At 50.1% G+C, this 22,862-nt stretch overlaps 1 protein-coding gene across 1 annotated transcript in view; it reads left to right on the top strand.

The window, feature by feature from the left end:
• The window catches only part of CAPN2 (calpain 2), a 58,366-nt gene that overhangs the window by 10,149 nt on the left and 25,355 nt on the right, over nt 1-22,862 (top strand). Inside the window, exons 3-4 of the mRNA XM_086345199.1 lie at nt 21,172-21,290; nt 22,267-22,400. Of these exons, the coding sequence (XP_086201325.1) occupies nt 21,172-21,290; nt 22,267-22,400 (253 nt within the window). The remainder of the gene's footprint in view (nt 1-21,171; nt 21,291-22,266; nt 22,401-22,862) is intronic.

Below are 22,862 nucleotides of genomic sequence, written 5' to 3'. Positions count from 1 at the left end.
AAAAATTTAAAAATGAGTGTTGGCTGGTTTCTCCTCTTTCTTAAAACAATGGCTTCACCACCAGCCCAGCACTGCCCGCACTGCCCCACCCCCCTCCCCAGCCTCCTGGGGCAGATGTGTGCAGTCCATGAGTCATCGTTTCCTCTCCCAGCTCTTCTGGTTATAAATGCTCTTTCACAGCGTCTGCCTTGTGGCAGCAGCCTGTGCTCCCAGCTCCCTTTCCGGCTGCACCTGAGACAGGTCTGTAAACAGGGCAGGGATGGATCGCCCAGAGGCCCCGTCCTGCCCTGGCCGTCACACAGCGGGGTTCCTGCCCATCAGATGCCCAAGGTTGAGCACATCTCTCCTTGCTGCCCCTGACCTCATCTCTCCAGAGGCAGTAGGAATTCTCCCCAAAGAATTCTCCCCCACCCCACTGTCGCGTACAGGGTCCTCTGCAATCTCAGGAAACGCCCGAGGAGTTGACAGGGTTCTTCTGCTCCCCGTGGGCCTGTGGGTCAGAGTGTGACTTTTCGCTTATTCTGCTGCTCCCTGAGCCAGGAGCCAGGCCACATCCCTGTGTGGTCTCTGGCCTTTTCCTGAGATGAGGGGATTGGATCTGAGTTCCCTGAGGTCTCACTACTTCCTACATTCTGTGGCTTCCCCTGGCAGCCGCACATCGCCCCCGCACCGGGCTTCAGTTCATGTATGTTGAGCAATAACATCTCCATTCCAAGGTCTGAGACCCCTGCTCAGATCATCCCCCCACACGGCATCAGGCCCAGCGAGGCCCTCATCCAGGGGATTTCAAAAATGAAGGGCCACATGTTCTGTGAGGTCTAGTGGGACCCTCGGCAGCTACAGTACAGGCACAGGAGCCCCAGGAGGAGGGTGGTCTGCTGGCTGGCCCAACATTGCATGGCCGGTGTGCAGTGGGGCAGACTCCAAGCCAGCACTGTCCACCAGAACTTTCAGAAGTGATGGGAATGTTCTGCTCTGTCCGTATGGTAGCCACAAGCTACATGGGGAACACTGGAAGTGTGACTAATCCAACCACAGAGCTGAATTTTTTATCTTATTCGGTTTGAATGGAAAAAGCCATGTGTGCACTATAGCTACCATAGCATTATAGCTACTGCTGTTGGGATCCAGCCCCCCATCCTCGACTTCTCAGGGTGGGATGATCCTCACAGGCCTGTATGTCTCCACACAGAGCCAAGCAATGCACACGTATCAGTGAAGAAGTGAAAGTGTTAGTTGCTCAGTCACATCTGACTCTTTGCATCCCCATGGACTGTACCCTGCAGGCTACTCTGTCCATGAGATTCTCCAGGCAAGAATACTGGAGTGGGTAGCCATTCCTTTCTCCCCAACCCAGGGATCGAATCTGGGTCTCCTGCATTTCACGCAGATCCTTTACCGCCTGAGCCTCCAGGGAAGCCCCAGACATCAGCAAATATCTGTAAATAGCAGGGTCCAGAGTGAGGACTTGAGTGTCCATCAGTTAGAAGTTGGCTTCTTGGTTCCACCACTTCTTGGCTGTGTCACATGAGGCAAATCACCATCCTCATCAAGCCTCAGTTTTCTCATCCATAAAATGGGATGATAATAGTATCTACATCATAGGGCTATGAAGATGGAATTAAATAATGCGTGGAAAGCTCTACTTGCCAGAGGCTGACACTTAGTAAGGGTTTAATAGCTGCAAACTGCACATTACCTTTGGGGAGAGCAAGGCTTGAGGGGAGGAGGTACACGCGGCTGGTTTTGAATACCCCACGGGGTCGGCTCTAGCACTTGGCTTTGACAGACACTGAAGCTTTGGAGAGGAGGTGACAGAGGAGCTAGTGTTTGGAGGAAAGTTCAGGAAACTCAGTGAAGTCTCCTGCCCCAGCTTTCAGGGCTCATGCAACGGCCATTTCTCCCTGATGTTTCCAGGAGAAGCTGGGAGGCTCTTCACTCCCCCTTGCCTGGACCTTTTCCTCTCCCAGCACCCACTTTGTCTGCAGTGCCTCTGCTGTTTTCAGCCTCAAAAACTTACCCACCTGGGAAATGGGAACAAGGTGGCATTTGCATCTCTCCTTTTCCCATGTGGTGCAGAACTTTACGGGTGTGTCACTGGTGGTCTCTTCTCTCCCTGGGGATCAGAGTGAGGAAACCTCTCACATTCATTCTTTTGAATAATTTTTAATGAGTTACTTGTGGCTGTGCTGGGTCTCATTGCTGCACAGGCTTTTCTCTAGTTGTGGCGAGTTGGGGCTGCTCTCTGGTTGCAGTGCATGGACTTCTCATTGCAGTGGCCTCTCTTGTTGCAGAGCACAGGCTATAGGGTGCCAGGGCTTCTGTAGTTGCAGCCTCCAGGCTCTAGAGTGCAGGCTCAGTAGTTGTGGCGCGTGGGCTCAGCTGCTCCGCGGCATGTGGGATCTTCCCAGACCAGGGATGGAACCTGTGCCTCCTGCATCGGCAGACAGACTCTTCACCCCTGAGCCACCAGGGAAGCCCCTCCTGTGCTCATTCTTACCACAGTCCCCTATGTGATCTTTCCCCTGCGTTTGCTGCCCCAGCCACGGTGAGACTTTTCCTTTAGTTCGACACTGTGAAGGCCCCTAGGAAGTCAGGAAAGTAGACCCCTGCTGGCTGGATCCTCCTGGAGTGAGGAAGGAGCTCTGAGAAGTAGGAGTCTAGAAGGAGGGTTGGCTCCACCTCCTCTCCTGTGGGGGCCTGGGGCACAGAGGGGTTGAGGAGGACAGCGAGGATGTGGCTGTGGCTGGCAGGAAGGCAAGAGAGAACTGGCAGGTAACGCTGCTATCAGGGGGTCCCCATGGGGGCCACTCTCACAGGGAGCTAGGGAGCAGAGATGGACAACAGGCTGTGTCCTCCCGGCGCACGGAGCCCGGCCTCCTTCTGGTCATACACGCAAGCTCGGTGCGCGACATTGTGCCCCTGAGGCCTTGGCACCCCGTCCCCCTCCATCCTCCCTTCTCCTTCTCCCTCTCAGAGCTCTCCGCAGGAGCATCAGGTGGAGGGAGGGAGGGAACACATCCGGCCTGGATCATCTGTTCTTGCTCCAGCTCTGTGTGCGGCTCACGGAAGGAGACTGAAGCCCCGTGTTACAGCCAGGGTTGGGATGTGAGCAGAGTGGAGCACCCCCCTCCCCGCCCCACTCCCCCTCCTGCCCCTGACAGCGCTAATACAATGTGATGTGATTGTATGGAAGCATCGTTCTGGTTGGGGGCACCCTTTTCTGGGCTGCTCCAGGCAAGGAAGCAGTCACGGAAGGGGCGGCCCCTTGGGACTCATCTCTCCGGCCGGGTCCTGGCAGAGTGTACGCTTCGTTTAGGAACCCCACCACCACCACCAGCGCCCGGAGTGGGGGCACCATTGGCTCCTCGGGACTTCCTTCCCCTCCATTCCAAAGCTGAGACTCACCAGGCTGCCTCGGCCAAAAGAGATTCGTCCCGTCAGCAGGGCATCAGGCCTGCTGGAGATTGTTAGATACCAGTGTCTCGTTTCTTCACTAAATTGTGTCTAATTCTTTTGTGACCCCATAGACTGTAGCCCACCAAGCTCCTCTGTCCTTGGGATTTCCCAGACAGGAATACTGGAGTGGGTTGCCATTTTCTTCTGCAGGTGATCTTCTGACCCAGGGATCAAACCTGCATTTCTTGCATTGGCAGGTGGATTCATTACCACCAAACCACCTGGGAAGCACATACCAGTATCTCAGTCTCAGGAAGGGTCATGTATCTAGCCGTCACCATGGAAAGCAAAGGAACAAAGTACTATAGGGATGAAATGTGAGGCAAGCAGGACTCGAGAGAGAGCAGGGTTTCCTGGCCCCAGCACAGCTGACAGTTGGGACTGGGTCATTCTCCGTCCCGGGGGCTGTCCTGAGTGCTGCAGGCTGCATGGCACGCTCCCAGCCTCTGCCTGCAAGCTGAACTGGCACCCCACTCCCCAAGCATGGCAACCAAAAATGTCCCCAGACAGTGCCAAACGTCCCTTGGGGGTAGAGGGAGCAAAAATGTTCCTGGGGGATACCGTGATAGACCCAGGAGGAGAAGGAGACTAGGGAGGCATTAAGTACCATGGGGCAGATGGAGGGTGGTCACTGGGCACCCAGGGTGTGATGCCTGTGCTGGGAACTGGTGAAGACTCCACACAGTGCCAGCCACAGTTAGGAGCAGGCGTCATCCTAGGGAAAGAGGAAACAATATGGAGCCGCAGTCAGGGCGGCATTGCTGGGATGTTTGACCCCGTGGGAGAAAAGCTCCAGCCTTCCTCTGGGGAGCTGCTGCAGCAAAGGAGATTAGCCCTCCTGCATCTCGGGGATACTCCCCCTGGCAGGGCCATCTATCGTGCCAGCTTCCTGGACCAGGCATGTGCAATGCATCTCGGGTACTGGGGTGCCCCCAGGACCTTGGAGTGACTGGATGTCAGCATCCTCGCACTGACATCTCTCCATGTGGACTCCTCTCTGTTAGTTGGCAGGTGCATCTCACTGCCCCTGGCCAGGCACAGATTTCAGGAAGGTCCTGGTCTCCTTACACCTGTATCTGTTGTTTAGCAACCTGCCTCCCACCATCAAAGGCTTGAAACAATAGCAATCATTTTCTTGTTCTCTCTTGTGGTTCTGAAGGATGACTGGGCTCAGCCAGGGCATTCTCTTGGGGTCTCCCATGGGGTTGGGGTGGATGGGGCTGGGGGGCACCTGAAGATCCCTCAGCCACAGGTTGGTGTCTAGGCTGGAGGCTGGTCAGCTGAAGCTCCGGGGTCTGTCTGCCTCCTGTGTGGTGTCTTCCACGGGGGCTTTAAGGGAGCTCACCCTCTTACACAGAAGTTGTAGAGAGCCCTAGAAGTCAGGAAGCATCCCTCCTGCCATGCCTGTTCATCGAGATAGACAGAGGCCCACCAGGTTCAAGGGGAGAACGCAGATTCCACCCCGTGGTGGGGATGGGCAAGGCTCCAGAAGAACACGTGCAACCAGAAATATTGAGGTTGCCATTTTTGGAAGATGCCACGGTTCCTCCCCTTTGCATAATGGCCTTGTCCTTCCTTCACCACAGTGGTGACCCAAGGCTGCTCGGACACAAGCCCATCGTGGTTGGGGCAGGTGTGTTCTCCGGGGCTTCCCGGTGTGCAGGGCGGAGGGGCACTGAGCTGGCTGGGCTGGTGCTCCCAGTTTCTGGACTCCCTTCACCCACCGAGCTTTCCTGGGACACCCCGCCCAGCCCTGAGACCCTCTCTGCTTCCGTTCAGCCAGCTTTACTGGGTGCCCATGACAGGAAGATCAGTGGACTGGACTTTAGGCAAAAGAAAACAAACAGCAACAACAAAAAACGTCACAGTCCTTTCTCTACACCGGCCTCTTCTTGTCTCTGCCTCTCCCCACTCCCCCCCACCACCACTTTCCCCCCATCCATCCAGTCCTCTCTGTTCTGCGTCCTTACTTTCTCTCCAGGGCTTCCCTACTGGCTCAGCTGGTAAAGAATCTGCCTGCAACGCAGAAGACCCGGGTTCGATCCTTGGGTCCTTCTTCCCCAGCAGGGAGAAGCCCTTTCTGGAAGGTGCAAGTGTTATTTTCTTGTGCCTGGAGGGTCTGTGCAGAAGAAGAAAGGGTGAAAAGGAACCTCAGGTTAATTTCCCTCGGGGGTCAATTCAGACTCTGGATAACCCGTGTCCAGCCTCCATCCTCCCAGCATCCTCACTGGGGCTCTGGCCTGCTTTCCACGCTCCTGGATGGTGCCACGCCCCCCATACCTTTTGGCATCTGCACTGGACCTTGCCTCTCCCTGCAAGTTCTTCCCGCCCCACCTCCACTCCCTCTCAGGACCAGTCTAAGCTCCCCTCCTCGAGCCCCACCCCGCTACAGCCCATGTGCCCTGTTTGGACTTGAGGCTCGATGTTCACCTCCCCCCGCCCCCATCTCTTCTAATCCATCTTCTTTGATCATCATCCCCCTTGCTGTCTGATGAACCCTGGAGAGGAAGCTCTATCCTTCTCTAGACCTGGCTCAGGAGGGACCACGGGAACAGGGAGTTTGAGCCCAGATGGGAGGAAAAAAAGCAGCACGTATGCAGGGTCAGTGCAAGGACAGGTGCTCAGAGGCGCCGGTCTGGCCAAGAAGGCAGAGAGGGCCCTGGGAGGCCAGCCCTGGGCTTCGGACTCTGTCTCTTTCTCTGAGACGTCTGTTGCTTCACGGAGCACGTGCTCCACGGAGACAGGGTCCCGGCCCCTCGTAGAGCTGCCATTCTCCTGGGACCGTCAGCAGGCACCTCTCCCTAAAGTAATAGAGCTGCCGTGGGACAGGTGAGCAGGGAGCCAGCATCTCCCAGCTTCTCTGCTCCACTTCCCTGTGGTTGGAGGGAAGACAGTGATGGTGGGAGAGAAAGGAGGAGAAGGCATAAACAAATAGCCTGCTCCACTCTTGGAAAAATTTCCAGCAGCCGCAAATACAATCCTCGTCACCGTTCCACTCCCCGCAGCGGGCCCCAGGTGGCCTGGCCGGTGCTCAGCGCTGACCCTCAGGACCAGACACAGAGGCCCGGGGAGCACGGCTCTGGAAATTTACCCACATGGCTCTACATGTATTTACCTTTACAGAAGAGGGCTCTGGAGCTTAAAGGAGCCATTCACGAGGTCTGCCTGGGGGTGCTGTGTGCTCAGCGGGTGGGGGTCTGGGTGCGGCCGAGTGTGCACCGCAGAGGGAAGCCTGTGTGTACATGGTCAGGGTCACGGTGAGGCTGTGCAGGAGCCGGGGGAGGGCAGCCCGGCTAGGGACAGTTAGACCTTTATCCAGGTGCCTGAGTCCAGAAGGGTGCGGCAGCTGTGCTTAACAGCCAAAATCCTGCTCAGACCTCCTTTCGCAACAAATTAGAAGGGGGGGGAGGGAGGGGGAAGTTTGAACTTTCAGGGTATTCCCTGGGGTCCCTTGAGCAAAAGTGGCCTAAGTAATCTTGGCAGGTGCCCGAGGGTGGGCCAGAGAGAAGACACGAGGTAGTCATTGAACTACTGAAAAAATTAAAGTAAAAAAATTAAAGCTAACATGAATATTCATTGGAAGGACTGATGCTGAAGCTGAAACTCCAATACTTTGGCCACCTGATGTGAAGAACCAACTCACTGAAAAAGACTCTGATGCTGGGAAAGATTGAAGGTGGGAGGAGAAGGGGACAAGAGAGGATGAGATGGTTGGATGGCATCACCGACTCAGTGAACATAAGTTTGAGTCAACTCTGGGAGTTGGTGACGGACATGGAGGCCTGGTGTGCTGCATTCCATGGGGTCGCAAAGAGTCAGACACGACTGAACGACTGACGTTCAGTTCAGAACGACTGAACTAAACTGACGAATCCTCTTCTGCTGTGGGCACAAAGGTAGTAGAAGTTTTGTGCGGAAAACGCCTGGGAAAGGCGTGCAGGGAGAGAAAGCGATTATCAAACTGCAGACACAGGAGGAGGCTCCTGGGTTCTGCGAGGGGACAGAGCAGAGAAGAGACCACCAAACCAGCCTCAGCCCAGAGGGGTGGTACTCAGTTCCCAGTCCTGCACTGGGAGTAGAGAGGGACAGCTGCCACAGTCCCAGGCGAGGCAGGGGTGGGGGTGAAGGTGAGTGGTGGCGGTTGAGTCGATAAGTTGCGTCCGACTCTTGTGACCCCATGGACTGTATGTAGCCCACCACACTCCTCTGTCCATGGGATTACCCGGGCAAGAATGCTGGAATAGGTTGCCATTTCCTTTTCTAGGGGATCTTCCCCACCAAGGGCTCAAACCTGAATCTCCTGCATTGATAGGCATATTCTTTACCGACTGAGCCACCAGGGAATCTCTCTGTCTTTCTGGGGTTTTGAGTGAATGCATTTGGATCTACACCCTCATCAGTGCTCACGCTTCACCTTTATTTACACCTCCTTCCCGCCCCCTTACTTTGGACGAGTTGGCCGGGGCTCACAATGATCAGGCCCACAGGCGCTAGTGGTCTCAGTCCTTCCCCTCTCACCCCCTCCTCCTCCCCACCCTGGGGGCTCCCCTCCCTCCTCACTCCCACCTTCCTGCACCCCCCCATCCTGAGCTGTCACCCTTTCCGAAACAGCGCAGCCTGCTGTGGCCAATGTTTGGTGCATAACGCATCCTCGGTCAAGACTTCGCCTCTTCCAGGCCTCAGGTTTCTCTTCTATAATGTTAGAAGATTAAAAACAGCCACCACCTATAGACAGTGTTCTAAATGCTTATGTTCTTGCATTTAATTCTCAACTCGAGACAGCTCCCTATTATGAAGCCCATGTATACATGAGAAAACAGGCACACAGAGAGTAGTATGCCCCCAGTCAAAGCCAGGATTGGAACTCAGTGTCAGCTCTGGTGTTATTTAACTTTCGGGGTATGAAAGGGGGGTGAAACCTGACTCCTCCCTGGAAAATGCCTGTGTTTGCTTACAGGCAAAATGTGCACACCGTGTCTCTGGGTTACAGATCTCTGAAACCCAGCCAGGAACCCTAGTTTCCCTTTTCCGTCGGATCCTAACAACCCTTTGAGGGTATGTGTGTCTTTTACCCACTTCACAGCTGAGAAAACATGGTCTCAGAGGAATTAAGAAAGGTGTCCGAGATCACACAGTCTTAAGTGGCGAGGTCAGGATTCATATCCAGATCTGCCCTCCCAGCTCTATCCAGGGGGTCTTTCCCTTCTGGTTTGGGGATTGCCTGGGGGGAGTGTGGGCGCCCACGGAGCCCCTTCCTTGTGTCTGGTGGCTGGGGCTCTTCTAACCTCCTCGGTAGGCGAACCCCTCGGTAGGCGAACCCCTCGGTAGGCGAACCATCAACCCAGGTGCTGCCGGCCCCGAGGTTCTCCTCCAGCAGGTCAGCGCTCCCAGGCGGCAGGCATCCTGCCTGTGGGTTTGTGCACCTCCTTTTAGCTGCAGAGCAGGCCCCTAGGACATCATGAAGCCGACTTGTAGAGGAAGTCTTGCTGAAAGGACAATCCCAAGGGCCTGGGTTGGAGGAGAAAACCCAGCCAAAGGGGACTGACAGGGCAGCCAAGAGCCAGCCTCTGAGGAATCCCCAGAGGGTGGAGTTGGCACGGAGGTTTCCTGGTGCTGGAGGCAAAAAGGGGTGTGGGAAGGCGAGAGAATGCGGTGCAAGGCAAGATGAGGGGGCAGTGAGGCAGTTCTTTGAGGAAACAGGCATGAACACAACCTCCAGTGAGACACGCCCGTTACAGGGATCCAGAGGTCCCCACTGGGCAGGGCAGTGCCCGCCTACGTCCAAAATCAAGGGGCAAGTCTGGCTTGAGGCCCTGGATCCCCTCCCCTGGGTGATTTCCTTTCTATCCTGCTTTCCACTTGTCCCCCACCCCCAGCCTGCTCCAGATTCCCAGAACACCGCCTCTCTCATCCCCCCACTGACCTGGGCTCAGTCATTTTCACGTGAGGGCATTTGAATCCACAGTTCCCTTTCCCGGGGCACTTGCATTCTAGGTCCCCTCTCCATGTGGAGTGAGGACTGTCTCTTCCTGGGAGTTAAGTCTGGATGTGGTGCCGGTGTTGGGAGGAAGGGCCAGCAAGCCCCTGCTTGACCAGGCAGGAGGCTGTTGGGCACCAGGTGAGCTTTAAGGGTGCAAAGCGGAACAGAAAATCCCCCAGCCCCCCTCCCCAGCCTGGCAGGCCTGGACTGGCCGAGTGTCTCCCAGGACTGAAAGGAGGAGCAGAGGCTGAGCCGAGTGTGGGGGGAGCCCGGATGTTGGAATAGCCCGTCTGTCCAGCCTGCGGTCAGGCTTTGGTGTGGTTTGGGAACCTCTGGGCAGGACCCTGTCTGCTGCCTCAGGGAGGGACTTGGCCAGGAGCCGCCTGCTGAAAGGAAATGTCACCAGCAGCCAGGGCAGTCAGGGACCCATAGTGACCCAGCTCTGACACTTGTCCCTGCTTGTGTTCAGGCCTCAGGACAGACCAAGGCAGGTATCAGGCTCCCAGGATGAGAAAGGCAGAGGAGAGGTGGTGAGTCAGAATGTATTGGTATTTAGATATACCACGCCTCATTCCTCAGAAATTTTTTTGGCTTTACCCCCTCACCCCAAAAAGCATATATATATACATGTTTGTATGTGTGTGTGTCTTATAGCAAAACAAGTTCTAAAGTATGTGTGCATGAGTTCAGTTGTGTCCAACTCTTGACCCCATGGACTACAGCCTGCCAGGCTCCTCTGTCCATGGGGTTTTCCAGGCAAGAATACTAGAATGGGTTGCCATTTCCTCCTCCAGGAGATCTTTCCCGACCCAGCGATCAAACCCGCATCTCCTGTGCCTCCTGCGTTGCAGGCAGGTACTTTACCGCAGAGCCATCCACGGCCCTGCTTTGGGGAGGTGACCGTGTACAATTATTGAAAGACTCTGAATGTCTCCACACCTGACCTAGTTAGCTTTGCATTTCCCAAACTTATCTGACCACTGAACACATTTCTGAAGGAACATCTGTTAACCTGAGGAACTGGTTTCTACAGAACACACTTTGGCGGACACGGGAGTAAGTGACTTGATCAACTGTTCTTCTTGACTGTGCTGTGCTTGGTCGCTGAGTCCTGTCTGACTCTTTGCAACCCCATGGACTGCAGCCTGCCAGGCTCCTCTGTCTATAGGGATTCTCTAGGCAAGAATACTGGAGTGGGTTGCCATGCCCTCCTCCAGGGTTCTTGTTGACTATGGAGCAATTATTATAGAAGACTTTTGCCAAAAAATAATTTTCATTTAGAGTAATTGATATTAAACTTCATTTTTTTTCACTGCAAGTATTAACCTAACTAATTATCTATTGAGGGCAATAAACTAGAGTTTATGGTAATAAAACCACAATCTAAGCTTATAGAAGAACATGTTTCTCTTCTATATCAGATCAGTCGCTCAGTCGTGTCCGACTCTTTGCGACCCCATGAATCGCAGCACGCCAGGCCTCCCTGTCCATCACCAACTCCCGGAGTTCACTGAGACTCACATCCATCGAGTCAGTGATGCCATCCAGCCATCTCATCCTCTGTCGTCCCCTTCTCCTCCTGCCCCCAATCCCTCCCAAATAACTTCAGATTGTGAAGATATGAATTAGAAAAGGGAGGCAAATACAGGGTACCCCCATCTTCTCTTTTTCTGTTTCCTCTTGTTGTTGTTGTTGTTTTGCACTTGCTTTGTTTCACATAGCACATCTTGGGGATCATTCTGTATCAACAGGGAGCGTCTTCATTCCTTCTTATGGCCGCATAGACTATCCCTGGAGAAGGACAATAGTTTGTTTCACCTCTCCTCTGTGGATGGAGATTTACCTTGTTTCAGACTTTTCTGTTGCAGCGAGCGCTGCAGTAAATAAACTTGTACATACATCATTTCTCTTGTGAGAATGTCTGTAGGGAGATGACTATGATATTACTGGAGCACATCAACAATAGCCTCAAACTGCCTTTGTCAGGACTGAGGATGTACATTCCCCCACAACCTCTCCAGGTCATCATGCTTTGACCTTGGCAATCCCAAGGGTGAAAATGGTATCTCAGTGTAGTTTTACTTTATGCTTCTTCTATGATGAGTGAGGGTAAGTGCCTTTTAATATGTTTAAGAGCCATTAATTTTTCCTTTTCCCATTGACTCTGTTGATGCCGTTGCCCATTTTTCTATTGAGCTTTCATTTTTTTCTCATTAAATACTGAGAAGATTTATACATAACTTTTGGTCTGGGATCTGAGTAACAGATATTTTTCCCTGTTATTTTTTAGTTTGACTTTGCTTATTGTGATTTGTTTAGCATGTCGTTTTTTGTTTTTTTTTTTTTTACTTTAATGTAGTTAAGTTTATCATTTAAACATTTTATGGCTTTTAAAATCCATTAGCAGCAACCTTACTCAGTGGACTAATTTAAAAGCTGTTGTGGGCTTCCCTGGTGGCTCAGTGGTAAAGAATCCACCTGCCAGTGCAGGAGACGTGGATTCCTTCCCTGATCTGGGAAGATCTCACACACCTCAGAACAGCTAAGTCCATGCGCCACAACTGCTGAGCCCACGCGCAGCACCTACTGAAGTGAGCTTGCCTTCCAGCCTGTGCTCTGCAACAGGAGAGGCCCCCACAGGGAGAAGCCTGCACACCACGACGAAAGAGTAGCCCCCCACTGTCAGAACTACAGAAAAGCCTGCAGCCTCGAAGACCTCGCACAGCCAAAAAAAATAAAGACTGTTTAACACTGTACTGTCCACAAGAAATAAAAAGACCTAAAGAATACTTCTTAGAATATTTTATGACCTCTAGGTTGTAATTTGATGATATCTCCACTCTAAGGTTATAAAAGAATTCTCCCATTATCTCTTATAGAATATATGGATTTATAAAAATATTATAATGCTATCATAGCATGAATTTATATTAAGACATAACAGTATATCATATAAATACATGAATAAACATGTCAATAATACAAATGGCTAGATTGATCATATTGTGGCTGTATTAAAATATAACAGTATATCATATAAATACATAAGCAAAAATATGTAGATAATACAAATGGATAGATTTATAATATTTACATATAATACATAAAAATATAAAGTATATAGTTAAGATGTATAATATTATATTTATATATAAATGTTATTCCATTTAGAATTTATTCCCATGACAAGATGAGCTATAATTTGACTTTTTTTCTAGATGTTGTTCAATTCAGTTATTCCGATTTCATTTGTGAATAACTTATCTTTACTAAATTTCTATGTTTGGAACTATTTCTGGACTTTCTATTCAGTGCATTTATGTATCTCTATGTTCATGCACAAGTTCTGTACTATTTTATTTATTATGTGTGTGTTTTAATATCTAATAGATATTTAGATTTTTTGCTGGCTTGGCTTCATGTTTATTTTTTCCCAGTAAATTTTGGAATCAGCTGTGTTCCAATTGTTTAAAAATCCTCTTGCTGTTTTTATTGGGATTGCATTAGATTTATAGACTGGCTTAACAGGAAGTAGCAATTTTATGATGGTGAATTTTTCTAGCCAAGAATGTGGGCCACAGTGTAAATGGAGTAAATGATTGTCTATGCAGGCTGGATGATGCCCTTGGAGTTAATTCTAAGGGTGAACAGCTGGTGGAGGACAGATCACACTAGTCAGAGAAGCTTTGAACACTGTTGGACATAAAAAGCCTGGCTGGAAGCCTCTGCAAGCGAATGAGGAGGCATAACCATCCCTCCCAGGATTCCTAGATGGTGCTAGTGGTAAAGAACCTGCCTACCAGAAAGAGAAACACCAATACAGTATATTAACGCATATATATGGATTTAGAAAGATGGTAATGATGACCCTATATGCGAGATAGCGAAAGAGACACAGATGTAAAGAACAGACTTTTTGGACTCTGTGGGAGAAGGCGAGGGTGGGATGATTTAAGAGAACAGCATATGTGAAATAGATCGCCAGTCCAGGTTCGATGTATGAGACAAGGTGCTCAGGGCTGGTGCACTGGGATGACCCTGAGGGATGGGATGGGGAGGGAGGTGGGAGGGAGGTTCAGGATGAGGAACACCTGTACACCCATGGCTGATTCATGTGACTATGTAGCAAAAACCACCACAATATTGTAAAGTAATTAGCCTCCAATTAAAATTTAAAAATAATTAGAAAAAAAAGAACCTGCCTGCCAATACAGTAGATGCAAGAGACATGGGTTGGATCCCTGGGTCAGGAAGATCCCCTGGAGGAGGAAATGGCAACCCACTCCAGTACTCTTGCCTAGAAAATTCCATGGGCAGAGGAGCCTGGTGGGCTACACTCCATGGGGTCACAAACAGTCACACACGACTGAGCCATTTTCACTTTCAGAGTCTCTTATAGACATATAATTTAAACATCTATAGAAGTACACACCGGATCTTTCTTTTTCAAGCCCCATCCATGTGGCAGCATTCCAGGAGAGGCCTTGGTCACTGGCAGGCATCCTCTCAAACCAGTTAGAACCACAGGTGAGCTGGAGCCTCAGAGGTCAGTGGGTCATCTGGCCTGGCCTGTACCGGCCAGCCTGGTTTTACCCAGACCCCAACGTGGCCGACCCAAACAGGCTGTGCCAGAAGGAGACTCCAGTGCCTCCTCTCCACCCTGCTCACCTCTGCAGGAGCAGGTCACCATGGGGTTACCCAGAGCAGATGGGTTTTTTTAAACCATTGTAGGATGGGTAGATTCTGACCTTGGTAGGGGGAACCCAGCAGGTTTCCTTGTGGGGAGAAAACCCTCAGGCAGGTGTGGCCATCCAGGTGGAGCAAGCAGGAAACTAGAAAGAAAAAACACTGAGCAGCCCAAATGCTGACACATAATGGAGTCACCTCTCAAGGACAAAAGCCCCCAGGACCATGTCTTGGGACCTAAGTGAATTAGAAATTGACACCTATTTGCCAAGGAGACTGTTCCGATTATGCATTAACAGAGTGTGCTTTGCTCAGACAGGCCTGACAGCCATTCATTAGCTGGGACCTTGGGGTGAGCCACCCAGTCTCCTTACAGAAGGTGGTAATAGTGCCCACCGATATCAAATGGGTTTGTTTTGGTTTTTAGCTTTTTCTTTTTTTTTTAGCTGCATTGGGTCTTCATTGCTGTGTGAGGGTCTTCTCTAGTTGCGCTGCGCAGGCTTCTCCTTGTGGTGGGTTCTCTTGTTGCAGAGAATGGACTCTAGAGTGAAAACTTCAGCAGCTGTGGCTGGGCTTAATTGCCTCACGGCACGTAGGATCTTCCTGGACCAGGGATCGAATCCATGTCCCCCACACTGGCAGGCAGATTCTTCACCACTGGACCAACAGGAAAGTCCCTCTCACATTGTTTTCTGGCAACTTCATGATACTTTCAAGTTAAAAAACAAAGCCACACAACCTCAAAGTTGTGAGTTATGTTTTATTCGGGGACGTTACTGAGGACTGTAGTCTGGGAGACAACCTCTCAGCTAGCTCTGAGGAATCATTCCAAAGACATAAGGGAGGATATGCAGGATATATAGGGGGGTTGCTGAAAAACAAAACAAAACATGGATTTGAACATTAAAATATTACTGCTAATCATAAAAAGCAGACTCTCAAGTTAATGATTTCAGTGCTTTTCTATGCATGAGAAGATGCAAGAGTCTGGGCTCGTTGAAGTTACTCCTTAGGTGTGCATCCTAACTGTCTAGGACCAGTGTCCCAGTCTTCTCCATGCTGATTTTCCCTCAGGGCTCACTGGCAGGGCCGCTGCAGTGGCTGATGGTTTGACGGCAACAACATTCTTTGTTTACTAAGTGACAGGTGATACTTTTTTTGCTCACAGTACATGTAAAGCATTTTAGCACAGGGCCTGGCACATAGTAAGTCTGCATGAATGCAAACTGCTATAACCATTGTTTTCAGATTTTGTTACTGAGAAAGCTTATATGGACAGATAATAAATAAACTTTAAAAATAGGTTTTGATGAGGGCCATTCTAATGAGGTGGATGAACCTACAACCTATTATACAGAGTGAAGTGAGTCAGAAAGAGAAAGATAAATACCAGCAATGGCAACCCACTCCAGTACTCTTGCCTGGCAAATCCCATGGACGGAGGAGCTGGTAGGCTGCAGTCCATGAGGTCGCTAAGAGTCGTGCACAACTGAGCGACTTCACTTTCACTTTTCACTTTCATGCACTGGAGAAGGAAATGGCAACCCACTCCAGTGTTCTTGCCTGGAGAATCCCAGGGACAGCAGAGCCTGGTGGGCTGCCGTCTATGGGGTCGCACAGAGTCGGACACGACTGAAGCGACTTAGCAGCAGCAGCAACACATATATACAGAATCTAGAAAAATGGTACTGAAGAATTTCAGGGCAACAGTGAAGAAACAGACATAGAGAATAGACTTATGGACATGGGGAGAGGGTGAGATGTGTGGAAAGAGTAACATGGAAACATACATTACCATATGTAAAACAGAAAGCCAAAGGGAATTTGCTGTATGCCAAAAAAAAAAAAAAAATAGGTTTTGTAAGGGAGCTTCCCAACTTTGTTAAAAATATTTTGCTGCGTGTGGTGAGGGATGGACTTAAGAAATCAGAAGTATAAAATAATGTAAAAGTATATTATAAATATCAATAACCTCAGATATGCAGATGACACCACCCTTATGGCAGAAAGTGAAAAGGAACTAAAAAGCCTCTTGATGAAAGTGAAAGTGGAGAGTGAAAAAGCTGGCTTAAAGCTCAACATTTAGAAAACTGAGATCATGGCATCTGGTCCCATCACTTCATGGCAAATAGATGGGGAAACAGTGGAAATAGTGTCAGACTTTATTTTTGGGGGCTCCAAAATCACTGCAGATGGTGACTGCAGCCATGAAATTAAAAGACACTTACTCCTTGGAAGAAAAGTTATGACCAACCTAGACAGCATATTGAAAAGCAGAGACATTACTTTGCCAACAAAGGTCCGTCTAGTCAAGGCTATGGTTTTTCCAGTGGTCATGTATGAATGTGAGAGTTGGACTGTGAAGAAAGCTGAGCGCCGAAGAATTGATGCTTTTGAACTGTGGTATTGGAGAAGACTTTTGAGAGTCCCTTGGACTGCAAGGAGATCCAACCAGTCCATTCTGAAGGAGATCAGCCCTGGGATTTCTTTGGAAGGAATGATGCTAAAGCTGAAACTCCAATACTTTGGACCACCTCATGCGAAGATCTGACTCATTGGAAAAGACTCTGATGCTGGGAGGGATTGGGGGCAGGAGGAAAAGGGGACGACAGAGGATGAGATGGCTGGATGGCATCACTGACTCGATGGACGTGGGTTTGGGTGAACTCCGGGAGTTGGTGATGGACAGGGAGGCCTGGCATGTGGCGATTCATGGGGTCACAAAGAGTTGGACACAACTGAGCAACTGAACTGAACTGATACTATTATAAAATAGGATTTCAAATGTTTCTACCTTATTAGAAATAAGACTTAGAGCCACTTATATGTGTGTATATATGAAAAACTTTGAACCTTTGACCATAAAGTGCATCTAACTCTTGTTTACCCTTGCTTGTGCTGTGATCTTAGTGCTAGGGGCTTGGCTGTGCAATGACAGGCCATCCTCCTGTTGCCTTAGGGAACTGCATTGCATTGAATAGGTGACATGTTTTAATATTTCTGAGCCAAGGATTTTGGGATATTAACATGCAATATAGGATTTCAGGAGGCCGCTGCTTGTTACCCCTTAGTTTTGGGGTTTTTTTAAAGATGTTTTTGATATGGACCATTTTTAAAGTCTTTATTGAATTCATTACAATATTGTTTCTGTTTTATGTTTTGGCTTTTTGGCCTCAAGGCATGTGGGATCTTATCTCCCCGATCAGAGATTGGACCCACCTGCTGCATTGGAAGGCAAAGTTTTAACCATTGGACTGCCAGGGAAGCCCCTACCACTTAGTTTTAAATTTGAATTGCAGTTGGATATTCCTAGTGGGTTCTTTCCCTAGTTATGAGTCATGCTGTTAACCAAAGGAAGTATTTTGCAAGGTATGTTTTTTAAACAAAACCCAGGGTGTGGATTCAGACAATTTGCATGTAAGACCTGTCAACTGGGTAGAACACAAAACTTCCTGAGCTTCATCCAAAAAAGGTGATTAGTAATACTGTAAGGACAATCATCTCAAAAGATATCTGTAAGGATCAAATAAAATGTAAACCATGATTTTGTAAATTCCAAAATGTCACACAAAATATTAGCTACTTGTTATTTCTCTCATTTCTTTTGGCGGAAGCAAAAGAGTCCAGACTCTGGTCCCTGCTCTGCCCTTTCCAGTACCTGCAACCTCAAGCAAGTAACTTAATTCTTAAAGTATTTTAAATCTCTTAATTGCCTCTTGGACAGTTTTGTCATCTAGGAAACATTCTAGGATTACAAATCCTAGAATTTATAATCAGAGGAAACAAATTAGATTGGAATAGAAAAGGATCAAAAAAGCAATCCTCTCTGAAGGGCCAGGGGAGATGAGGTCTTTCCTGGAGTGACCAGGAAAAAGGTTCTGGGACATGAAGAAAGAAAACAGGGAGCCATGAGGCATGGCCACTGATTTCTGGGCTGTGGCAAGAGCATCCAGGTCTGGTGGTGAGCAGTAATCTGAGAGAGGTGTGTGGCCAGCACTGACCTAGATGGATGACCCACAAAAAGGAAAAAAGGGAAAAAAAAAGAAATGGTACCACTACCCAAATCCAGTCCTTCATGCATTCAGTCACTGTCCCCTGAGTAGCAGCATAGACAGCTGTGATCTCCAGGGCTAAAAAGCAACCAAATGGTCCTGCAGACACACACCAGTGTGATGCCCACACGCATGCACAAGGTAAAGGCCATCCTCCTGTTGGTACCGAGGGAAACAGAACTGGGAGGGCGTTCAGATGGCCCCTCCAGAGTCAGACAGATAGGGAAGCTCTTCGGAGGATGCTCAGGGATTTTATGGTGGATCCACAGGAGCCATGGGAATAACTGGTTTCAGGACAAATGCCACTGAAATTCCTACACGTGGGCCCATGTTATCCGCAAGGCTGTCTGCCTCCATGTATTGAGAGACCCAAATCCTTTTCCAAGATTCCGAGAAAATCTCAAATAACCTCAAGAAAGATAAGAATCACAGGCATCTCCAGGTTCTCAAAGGACTAGAGTCAGAAGAAGGTCTGGCTTGGAGGAGGGGGAATAGATTGAAAAGGAGGATCTCTTGACTCTGACAGCAGCTGGCACTTGGTGACGTCATCCTCTAGGAATGATAGATAATATGATAAAGTCTGAGAGAAGGGTGGGTTCTCAGAAAAGGCTGAATGTTGTTTGTTATAATGACGATCTTGTTCCTGTCTGGCAGCATATGGAATCAGGCCAGGAAAGCTCCTCTGTGTAGAGTTCCATCCCCACCAAGCAGGGGCTCCTCCCCATGGCCAGCAGTAAAACCTCTCAATGCCAAGTTTTCTGCATGATCCTATTCTAAGTGTGTCAAAGAGTCTCTAGTTTGGTTTATATAAAGATCTAGTTGACCCACAAGTTGTCTTCTGAGATCTGACAAACATACCTTCTAAACTCTTCCTTGTAGTGTTTCACAGTTGGCAGTGCATTTAACCTAAGCCCTGTTATCCTTAGCTTTAACATGGAGATGGTGGCAGCACCATCATGGAGCTTCTGTGGGAAATGAATGAGATGATGAACCCGAATCTCTTGGAACAGTGACTGGCACATAGGAAGGCCTCATAAGTAATGGCTAGTGTCCATGCACCCCTTGCAGTCAAGTGGCAGGAACTGGGCTAATGGGTAAGGAAATAGGGACATGATCAGTTCATGTAATAGACGTCCAAATAGATACAGCTTCAGGTACAGTTTGATCCAGGGAACTAGCCAGCGATAACACCAGGGCCTGGTTTCTTCCTCCACCTTTCAGCCCCTCTTCCTTTGAGCTGGCTGCAAGATGGCTTCAGCAGCAGTAGACCACACACCATTGTAGAGCCAGTGAAGTAGAAGAAGGAACCTGTCCACTCTCCCCGAAGCCCCAGGAGAGGTCTCCTCATACCTCCCCCTGGCTCTGGCTGGGTTACAGCACCTTCCCCGAGCCAACCACTGAAGCCAGGGAACGTGCTGCTTATTTGCTAGAGACCCACCTACCTCCCACCTGGGGGCAGGGTCCATGCCACCCAAATCTCACAGGCAAGGAGGAGGCAGGGAGGCTTGCTTCTCAGAGGGTCATTGGTGGTGCCAGAAGGGGAGCAATGGCCTCTGAGTGGGAAACTACAGAGAACCCACTGCACCTGCCCAACTGGAGGAGCAAAGTGACTTAACTTCCTTTGGTTACTGATTGACTGATTAGGGAGGGGTGGACCCCCTCTTTCCACAGGGTTGTCAGGAGCACACAGAGGCCTCAGAGCTACTCATACAGCATCATTGCTAAGTGTTAGCAGGACAGTCCAGTTCAAGAACTACCAGGACACCGAATAGTCTGCAGAAATCAGAGATCACGGTGAACTTCAGTGGCAGTTTTAGTGTGTGTGTGTGTGTGTGTGCACGTGTACTAGGCTGTGTCCAACTCTTTGCGACCCCATGGACTATAGCCTGCAAGGCTCCCCTGTCCGTGGGATTTTCCAGGCAAGAATACTGGAGTGAGTTGCCATTTCCTCCTCCAGGGGACCTTCCTGACCCAGGGATCGAACCCATGTTTGAACCCTGCATTGGCAGACAGATTGTTTACCACTAGTGCCACGTGGAAGCCCACGACACTTTTAATAGATCTGCCAATTAATAAAAAGAAACCCAGCCATGGAGATCAAACTCATCTGAGGCTATTTCCTATTATTGTCATGGGAAATTGTAGGAAAGTGCACATTCCTTAAGGGAGTAAACTTCCTTATCTTTTCCCCAGAGCCTCCATCAGTCAGACCTTTTGTCTTGTGGAAAACATGACCTCTCCCCACCATCAGCTTGCTTCTGACCACGTGAAATGAGTGCATGCTTTACACACGTGCTCTCATCACACCTCGTGTATGACCCACGTATCAGAGAGGAGGGCATTGAGACCAAGGCCAGGCTGCCAGACCAGCCGCCCATCTGGCTGTCCCCATCCTTACTCCCCATGCGTGGTGCCCACACCCCCCGCAGAGGGCTTCATACGTCCTTGTCCATCCTCGAAGACAGCCCAGCCCAAGGTGCCTTCTCAGACTCAGGCCCTTGTATTTGCATCCGTCGGGCCACCTGCTGGCCTCTCCTCCCTTGCCGCTACATCCTTTTCCCAGGAGAGGATGCATGATATTCGATCCCTTCCCATCCATCACGATGTTTTCTTCCTGTCACTCAACCTCACCTTTAAAGCCTGTGTTCTCAGCAGCCTCTTCTGCCAGGTTGGCGTCCTCACTGCACACATGCTCACTGCTGAGCACCTCCAGCGGACCAAGCCTGGAGCCAGCTGTGAGGACACAGTCTAGCCATCACAGGGTCTACATCTTTCAGGGAATGAATTCTCCCATCTCCACCGAACTGCTATCACAACGAAAACGTCTCTCCCTCAGCAGTCCCCTCAAACCCCAGCCTTCCTCCACACCCCTCACATGAGGACCAGCTGGAGCATCTGGGCCAGGTTGGCCTTAGGCTTCCAACACCAGAGGCGGTGACAAGCTGTTCGGCACTGAGACCCCTCTGATGAGAGTTCCTTGTGCTATATTCACAGGTGACTGCTGGCTGCTGGCTGCAATTGCCTCCCTCACTTTGAATGAAGAAATCCTGGCTCGAGTCGTCCCCCTGGACCAGAGCTTCCAGGAGAACTATGCGGGGATCTTCCACTTCCAGGTAACTTAATAGTTGGCTCAAGCTTCTCATCACGTCCTGGTTGTTGTTATTCAGTTGCTCAGTCATGTCTGACTCTTTGCAACTCCATGGACTGCAGCACACCAGGCTTCCTTGTCCTTCACTATCTCCCGAGTTTGCTCAAACTCATGTCCATTGAATCAGTGATGCCATCCAACCATCTCATTCCCTTCAATCTTTTCTGGCATCAGGGTCTTTTCCAGTGAGTCGGCTCTTTGCATCAGGTGGCCAAAGTATTGGAGCTTTAGCATCAGTCCTTCCAATGAATATTCAGGGTTGATTTCCTTTAGGATTGATTGGATTGATCTCCTTGCAGTCCAAGGGACTCTCAAGAGTCTTCTCCAATACCACAATTCGAACAGGTCCTGAGGGCCAGGATCATGTCCTGGGTACTAGGAGCAAGTGTGGAGGTTAGGAATGGATCCTGGGGGCCAGGAGCAGATGCTAGGGGCCGAGAACAATACTCTTCTACTAAGCACCCTGAGGAACATCAGGAAGCTCCCTGACCTGCGACCAACCTGGGACCCTGTAAGGACAGCAAAGGCGAGGAGGGTGGTAGGGCAGGGTTCTCAGGAAGTGGTTCCCAAGTTTTTAAAAAAGTGTGCTATTTGGGATCTGAGACAAAATGTTAAGGTAAGGCTCACTGTCCTCCTTGTATGCTGGTAAATGAGAAATAGTATTTTTTAAAGTATAAGGTGCAGGGTAGAGGGTAGAAGGGGAGGGTGTGGCCTCGGAGGGAGGGGCAAGCATGTGTCCTTGGTTTCTCAGTGAGGATGAACCTGCAGGACGAGGGCTGGAGGGAGCACCTCTTCTCAGGGTGGGCTCATGGAGCCTACGCCCAGGGCCTCCTACGGGAGGAACCAGGTGCAGCTGAGGCTCGTGGGGTGGGAAGGACCCCAGGCTGCCACCTGCCACCAGCTCCCTCTCCAGGCCAGCCCTCTCTCTCCCTGCCCTGCAGTTCTGGCAGTACGGCGAGTGGGTGGAGGTGGTGGTGGACGACAGGCTGCCCACCAAGGACGGGGAGCTGCTCTTCGTGCACTCGGCAGAGGGCAGCGAGTTCTGGAGTGCGCTGCTGGAGAAGGCCTACGCCAAGTAAGTGCCTGCGCCCTGCCCCCACCAGCCTGCCCCCAGCTGCCCTGCATTCTGGAAAAGACAGAAACTATTCAAGGACGATTTTGAAAAAAAAAAGTCCTATACTACAGAAGGACTACTCTGGACAAAACTGGGCTTGAAATTCAAGGAGATAATGCACGTGGCTATTGCCATTTTTCACCAAATGCACAGGAACACACACGGCACTGATCGTGCTGGCCTTGAGGACTTCTACTTCCTTGGCAGGTCGTGTTACATTTTTGTCAGCTAAATGCATCAAGGATTTCTTTGCCAAATGGGCAAAACGATCCATTGCAGAGGTATGAAAATTATGGAAATTTGCCCAGAATACATAATACACTGATTAGAAATGGTTTTCCCCAGCCCTCCCAGCTGCATCCCCCACAAGCTGCCTTGTCCAGTGCTCAGCACTGCCTGTTCCCAGCAGGATCCCACCCCCTA

The sequence above is a fragment of the Bos grunniens genome, chromosome 16 (assembly GCF_055505025.1).
Source record: "Bos grunniens cultivar Pamir isolate PY7600 chromosome 16, Bosgru_T2T1.0, whole genome shotgun sequence".
Classification (NCBI taxonomy): Eukaryota; Metazoa; Chordata; class Mammalia; order Artiodactyla; family Bovidae; genus Bos; species Bos grunniens.
Note: the sequence above shows the minus strand (reverse complement) of the source record. Positions and strands in the feature narration are given on the sequence as shown.